Genomic DNA, 7,973 nt, shown 5'->3' with positions numbered 1-7,973 from the left:
TTTGAGTCCTAGTAACCTCCTAGCTCAAGGTTCCCTGTCACTGGGAAGGACTCTTTTTGCAACAGCAGTAGTTTGTTTGTGTCTGCAGAAGATTCAGCCATACAGGTACTGGTTGAGAAGGCATCAACATATCCTTTACACGTGAGTTATTATGTCCTTTTTATTAGTAGTTTCTTGAAAGCATGTGAACTGGATGTAACTACTAATTGTTCTATTTTCCACTTCAATGACTCATCTTAGATAATAAAATTATGAAATGTATTATCATTTGCAAATATTAATGATTTTACTTAGTTTATTACCTGTTTAAATTGATTATAAAAACTAAACTGTCTTTGCTCATTTGAAATATGGTATATTAAATGCAATTGGAAACAACATTTTGATATGTGAGGTTCCATCCATTTCGAAATAAAAATTTTGGGACTAGAAAAAAGTGGGGGAAATATTTTACTTTAGCCTACGTTATTTTATGGATTATGGGCATAAAATAGGATGCCCAACTGTATAGATGTTACTTCCTAAGTTCCTATGAAACAAATTTTATAACTAAATATTTTTTGTTGCTTTTTTTATGCCTATTTTATGTCAACATTTTTTGATCATGGCATTTCTATGGCTGTTTTCAGGAAAATTTAGCTGTACTCGATTCTCGTTGTTGGATGAAATGAGATATTTTGATCCGGGTTTCATTTCTTACATCAGATAGTGCTTAAAAATGGACTAATTGTAGAGCCATATCACTTGGTTGATAAAAAGCGCAATAGAAAGAGCCTAACAATCCAACTTTAAAACCTTTTAATTCCAGTTAAGCAGCCTGAAGCGATGAAAAAATGCTTCATGTTTGTATTTTTGGATGTTTTGGGTTAGGATTGGAGCTATAATCTCTACAAAACTGCTGGTTCTCTTGATAGAGAGTAGATAACCATGGATGGGTTTGTACTAAGAGGGTCTTAATCAGGTAGCCACGATTTACGTACCAAGTTAAAATCGCCATGTATTTATTCTATCCCTGTATTGTAAAATGAAGTTTAAAAGAACCATGCATTAATCAGATGACTAATCATCGGTTTAGTATATTCCAATTGTCCATTTATCTGTTTGCGGAGAGGATTCTGTAGGCTTGTTGGAGGACTCACCTAGGGGTGTCAATCAGTCGGTTTGGGTTGGTTTTAGTCCGGGATGAATTGATTTCGGTGTTGCAAGGGTGAATCCGAAACCAAACTAATAAGATTGAAAACCAGTTTGGCCAAAATGTTTTGAAAAATTTTATGCAAGTGAGTTCACTATTCAACAAAATTGAACTTTGTTTACCCGTTCCATGATGATGATACCATTCTCCAGGTGGGCAAATTTCTGGAAAATTATCCTCTCCAATCCCTTAAAGTGTGGCAGTGCTAAGTGGAGATGTCAACACCTGGCAGCTGCCGCATCGTACGGTCCATATCAATGAGTTTGGACGATTGGATGCAGTAGCTGCCAAATGTCAACATCTCCACCTAGCACTGCCACACTTTAGGAATTGGAGAGGATAATAGTCCGCAAATTTCCTCTCCCCCCCCCCCCCCCCATTTTTTTAATCAAGTCCTCTTTCCATTTTTATTAACTAGGAAATAACTTACCTAAGAGTATGTGGTGTCAAACACTTGATGGAAATTTATTTAAGGGAGACTGTTTTGTGTGCGGCAGCGCAGGCTACGCCCAGGCACATGGGCAGCCTGTGTAGGGAGGTAGGGTGATCATTGCGCCCACCCCATGTGCCTGAGCACAGCCTGCGCTGCGACACAGAACAACGCTCCTTTATTTAATTATAGGGGGAAAAATGCTACCTAGTTGTTTGACTCATGACTCCTATACTTGCGCATGTGCTCCAATTGGCAATCACACATGCAGACTCTAGAGGTCCAGGCAGCAATATCTTTTTCTTAACTTCATTCTTGCACCTGTTTTATTTAAATTTCAAGAACAAACCGTTTACCCAAACTGATAAAGACCCAGAAGCAGACTGACTAAATAACCAGTTTTTAGTCTGGACCTTGAAGAACAATAGCATCCTTGATCACGTTCGGCCTAGACCAGACATGGGAGAATGGTCCAAGGCAGACGACCTTAAGGGTTGATTTGGTATGATTTCACTTTCAGATTGATTTCATGATATATTACAAGAACAAGAAATTCATTTGATAATTGACGTTCCACAAATAGATAATCTATGTTACTGTGGGAGTGTGATTATGATGATCGGGGCAGCGCTAGGAACAAGGCGGTGAGGAGAGAGAGAAGGGTTGGTGGGTGGTGGCAAAATGGAGTGATTTTGCTTCCATTCCTTTTTTTCCCTGTTATTAACACATGGAACACGAAATAGACTTGAATCTGATTTTAATTCAATATCGTAACAAGGATGGCTTTTCACTCTTTCAGATTAAATTGATTTCAATTTATGACCCCATGAAATCAAAATAAGCAGTATTACTCACAAAGCTATCGAAAGCCAATCCCTCAGAAAGTCGGGTAGCTAATTTAGACATCCTTCAAACCAAGTATATGGAGAGCTCCAAAGCAATAATATTGTACTAAACTAGCACCATGGAAAAAATTAATCTTATACGACTTTGATTTAAAGGAAGAACATAAACCAAGTAATTTGGTCTATCTTTAAGTAAAACATAAACCTGACAGTTAATACCCAAATGGGACTCTTAGATACTGCAAAATAGAGAACTAAAACGTTCACAAAATTCACTCTCAACATGAAGAGTTCCTAAAGCATCATTCTCTAATCAAACATTAAAAGAGTTGGCAATACAAGTCCACCGATAAATTAAGACCTGGGCTTCTCCTTCTTCTCCTTGAAGAGGGCCAGAAGAGACACACCAGACACCTTCACAACCTTGAACCTGACTCCAGGAATATCTCCAACGGCATGGCCTTTACGTCCAAACCCTGCAATCAACACTTCATCCTGCAATAGTAGCATTGAAATAATCCAATGCCAAGAAGATAGGTGAGAAGTCTTTAATCAATGCAATGGATTTCCAGACCTACCAGTCATCAAGACAACTTACATTTTCTTCAATGTAGTTTAAGCAACCATCATTAGGCACAAAAGCTGCTATCTTCTTCCCATTTTTAATCAACTGAACTCGAGCACATTTTCTGATGGCTGAGTTAGGTTGCTTGGCCTCAATACCACTGTGAAAACAAAACCCATGTAAGTATTTAGTTAATTACGGTGGTAAAGGTGAAAAAGAGGGGGTTCTGCTTTTGTCTTACATCTTTTCAAGAACAATACCCTTGGCGTGGGAAGACCCAGCAAATGGCTTCTTCCACTCATTACCAAGGTGAGATTTTTTGTACGATTTATCAGCCCACCTTTGCCTTCTACGGTGGGACTTCAACTTCCGTCCCGCTCCCATACCACGTGTCTTCCTATTAAAATTTTGCATCTTGGGTTATAAATAACCAACACATAAGATGTGACAAAATTTAAGGCAAAACATAATCAAGTTCATTGATAAAGACAAGAAGCATATCTATTTCAAGAATATGAAATATTCTAAACATAATCAATTATTCAGATAACTCCCCAAAAAAATGCAAAAGCTATTTCCAGTGATCCATAATTCATCCAAATTTTTTTGAAGTTTATAATAGTTATCATTACCTTCGTCTAACTACTTTATTGTTAATCCCCGAGTTCCTATAGAAATGAAGGGAGAAAGAACGCTGCGTGGTCGCTTGCAGCATGCGGACCCAGCACCCAAACACAGGGCTGCCCAAAATGACCGCCACTCCCCCCAATGGAAAGGCAGAAACCTCTGAGGGCACGACGATCATTCTGTGTGGCCCTGTATCTGGGCGCAGGGTCGCACACTGCATACGACCAGATACTATTCTCTTTCCCAAAAATGAATTACACTAATAACCAAAATCCTATACAAGTCAATAGGAAGGGTAAGAAAAATAATGTGTGTGAGATGTTTTAAAACGACGGTACACATTGTTCATACAAGTATCCACACTACCACCAGCAGGATCTAGGACTATCATGGGATGGTAATTAGATGAAACAAACCCAATTACCATTGACCCTCTGTGATGAATAATTCCCTATATTTTTCTGTTACAATAAAGGATGCAGGGAAACAGTCACTGGGGTAGTTAGAAAACCACCAGGACTTGGTGTTATTAATGCTTATTGTGTCTAGGAAATTACCCCAAAGATCATGCCTTGCCAGAATCTCATAACAGTAGAAGGATAAAAGGTAATGAAACTAACAATAACAAAGGAGCCTAACACACACCCCCATGAAGACAGCAGTGCAGGGAAACTGAACTCAACAAAGACTAGTGCAATACCAACTGTAACTTCATCAATCCAATTTTCCTACTGCCCCACAATCTGGGAATGAATAATATAGTAATTATAACAAATAAAAGAAATTTGTTTTCAAATGGTGCTTAGGTTTGAAGCAATAAACCATATGCTCAAGTTTATCATTGTTTCATGACTGCCTTATTCTAACGATTAAATTGAATCTTTCCAAAGATGTATCAAAAAATGGAAAACATAGTCGGACAAATTCCTTTTCTAAGACATCAATAAGCATATTTTATCTACACATTATATGTAAGTAAAATTTTCAATGATCATATGCACATGAAAAATAATCGATTTCTTCTTATAGATAACAGAAAATGTTTCACCAAGGACAGGGTCTTGCCAAGCATGACAGAAACCCCAAATCCGGGGCAGAACAAGAAGTCCAATCATTACATACGAAGACTGAAGACTGAAGACACGCTCACAGCGAATGAATAACACGAATGACATACAAAAAATTCCAATCCATGAATTTCAGAAACTCAAAGGGGAGTTCACGAATCCAAATTCCAATCCATGAATTTCAGAAACTCAAAGGGGAGTTGAAGAATCCTAACTAAGGGCACCTTTACCATTCTCAGATACTTTCAAAACGATTCTAACGTAAGAACCGTCACATTTTCATCATAATTTAAAATAGCAAGTTCTTCTGATTCCCTAAATACCATCATCCAATAGACCAAAAAAACAACTAAAAAATAGATTCTAAGCTAAAACTTAGAGAAGCAAAAAATGTCGCCGACAGAGAATCAACAAACATGGATTTAAATTTTTAAAACCCTATTTGAATAAAAGAAACTGGAAAAGTCTCATATCTCAGTTATAATCCAATTATTCGTCAAAGGAACGGATTTCATATACAAATTAACAAAAAGAAAAAGAAACAGTATGATCTAAACGATTTTAGTTAAGACAGCAAATGAAAATTCATGGAAGCCAAAGTTTCTTACCCCATGGTTGCTGAAAGTAGAGAGCTTCTTCGACTGAAACAAAGGCTTCGTGAGCTCCGAGAAAAATAGGAAGAAGAAGAGCGAGCCGCCGAAGAAAAACCCTAACCCTAAAAATGATATCCCAGGTCGTATATATAAGAGCCTACAACTGCTAATCTATTTAAAAAGAAATTTTTGTAGACGAAAAGTATTGCTGTCTTTACTCCATATTACCAATTCGTCCTTCAAGACTAACCCTGGCCCTAATTTACCCGGCCTGGCTGGGCTGAACCGGACTGTTCGTCGCCACTCGCCACTAAACTCATCAGTTCTCATACATCTCCCTAGAAGGGGTGTCAAAAGTTGGCCCGCATTAATAGGACTGATCGGTTGAAACTCGAAAGTCGAAACCGAGATTGACCCGACTGATTACTAACCATGTTGGACTTAAGTACCAATCAATTAAAATAATCGGGCATTTTTGATGCTAGGTAGTGCCCCGATAATCAGGACCGATCAAATATTGTGACCAACCATTTATAACTTGGTTATTGCCCAATTAGCTTGAGTACCTTAAACCCGATTATGGACCGTTAACTGACCAACCAAATGAAAATGTGTTCATACCCTAGCTTATAAGGCCCGATTACCTAAACTAGAGAAAACAATGCAGGTCCTTAAATTGGTGGGAAACAGGAGAATCAATCCTGTGACCTCCTGAGAGTATACATTCTATTGACAAGCCACCGACCAACTGAGTAAGCAATTGTTCACATGTATAGTTACGTGATGGCATGTGTTTTTTGTTTTCATAAATGCTCTTTTATACACTCTTAATGATATCATTCAGGGTGTCAACACAGTGCGGTTCTGGTTCGGTGCACATTTTGCAAGTTAGAAATCGAAAGCAAATCGGATAAGAATCACCCAAAATCAGAATCGTTGTATATGCGGTGCGATTTTAGTAGTTTCTATTCGGTTTTTGTTTTTCGGGTTACATGCGGTTTGTAATACTGGTTCTTTGTACCCTTTAATTTTATTTTCCATATCTTTGTTATGTGGGAGAAATTATATTGTTTCATACACATCTAACTCTAGGCAAAGTTTACTTAGACATGCTAATTGCAATGATAATTTTAAGTGATTACTCTTCTTTTTTTGGGAAACTTTCACCGACACCCCCTAAAAGTATCCAATAGCTGAAACTTACCATATTTTGGCAAAATATCAACTTCCCCCTAATGTTAAGCAAAGGAACCCCCAAAGATAAAATGTTGATTTTACCCTTCTGGTATCATCCAAAGTTTAAAATGACTATTTTACCCCTTAGTAAGTTTTAGGGAAATTTTACTAGGAAATACCATATTCTTCCCTTTGGAGCGTGAAGAACAGCTTTCTTCAAGCTCTGTTCTCCGGCAATCATTTAATCCAGACTAGGTCGCTGCCTGTATCGGCCACAAGGAAGAGCTTTTGAGGTGGGGTTCTGATCCTGAAATCCACGAAGTATTGGCTTGATTCAGTGCAAGCTCTAGAAACAACATGCACCTTTAGACCTTTACGACTCTGTAAGGCCGAGAATAGTGGAGAGACGACAAGAATCAAAGTGGAGAGATTGAGAGGGGCAACGAAATGGGCTTCTGTGGAGCAATCTTAGTTTCAAGTATTCGTTTGGAGTGCTACCATTGGCTTGGCTGTTACAGAGATCAGCGAAGCAGAGGAGGAGAACCAGAGAGAGAAGAAAAGTTCGAAACAGAGAAACCCATACCACCGTTGTTGTCTTTAGAGAAGAAAATAACAGAGAAACCAGAAAAAAGAAAAAAAATAAAGAGATCAGACAAAGAGGTTGTCCTCCTTAACCGAATGGAACTTTTAGCAATTTGGGGAAGAAGGAGAGCCATAAGGTGTTGTTATCGAGTTGACCGGTGGCGTTGAGATTGAACTTTTGCTGGTATTGTTTGAGAGCAGATTCGAGGGTGTCGTCCAAGGTGTTTGTGAAATTGGAAGAAGAATTTGAGGAAGAACCAGAGCAATAGTGGCAAGTGCTTCCACACTGCGATTCCTCAAACAAGTAGCAGCAGAACAGTCCCGGAAGAGTTGAAAGGGTCTTCGTCGTCACCGTTGGTGTCGCCCACAGCAGCGGGAGAAGGGAGAGAAGAGAGGTCAGATGTGACAAGTAGAGAGGGGGTTTTTCCTTCTTTGTCTTCCAAGCTTGGAGATGGGTTCAGCAATGGCGGAGGTCACCGTCTACAGCCCAGCTATGGAGATGAGTTGCATCATCTTCTTCCTTCAGCCCTAGCCGGTAAAATGATGAACTGTTTTGTTTATTCCTTAAGGGGTATTATGGTAATTTATCCTTTCAAAGGGTAATTTGATCATTATGATAAATCTAACAGCAACTTAACCCCAAAAGACTAACAGAGACTAACAGAGTGGACTAAGTTCATATATCTTCATAAAATAAGGGTAGTCTATGCCTTTTTGCCAAAATATGGTAAGTTTCAGCTATATTGGATACTTTTAGGGGGTGTCCGTGAAATTTTCCCCTTTTTTTTTTTTTTTGTACAAAAAAGGCTATTCATTCATGCATGCCCAATGCCAAATCGAGGAAATCAAAATACATAAAACAGATTCATAACATGATAAACGCAAGGCAAGGATAC

At 38.5% G+C, this 7,973-nt stretch overlaps 1 protein-coding gene across 1 annotated transcript; it reads right to left on the bottom strand.

Moving 5' to 3' along the window:
• Positions 1-2,620: 2,620 nt before the first annotated feature.
• Positions 2,621-5,470, bottom strand: LOC122653241 (40S ribosomal protein S23). The gene is made up of 4 exons (XM_043847206.1): positions 5,335-5,470; positions 3,274-3,429; positions 3,066-3,192; positions 2,621-2,962 (listed from the first exon to the last, which is right to left on the bottom strand). The coding sequence occupies exons 1-4, from the start codon at positions 5,337-5,339 to the stop codon at positions 2,822-2,824; spliced, it is 429 nt and encodes a 142-aa protein (XP_043703141.1). The 5' UTR covers positions 5,340-5,470; the 3' UTR covers positions 2,621-2,821.
• Between the last annotated feature and the right edge of the window lie 2,503 nt (positions 5,471-7,973).

The sequence above is a fragment of the Telopea speciosissima genome, chromosome 2 (assembly GCF_018873765.1).
Source record: "Telopea speciosissima isolate NSW1024214 ecotype Mountain lineage chromosome 2, Tspe_v1, whole genome shotgun sequence".
Taxonomy (NCBI): domain Eukaryota; kingdom Viridiplantae; phylum Streptophyta; class Magnoliopsida; order Proteales; family Proteaceae; genus Telopea; species Telopea speciosissima.
This window is presented reverse-complemented; position numbering and strand designations above follow the sequence as displayed.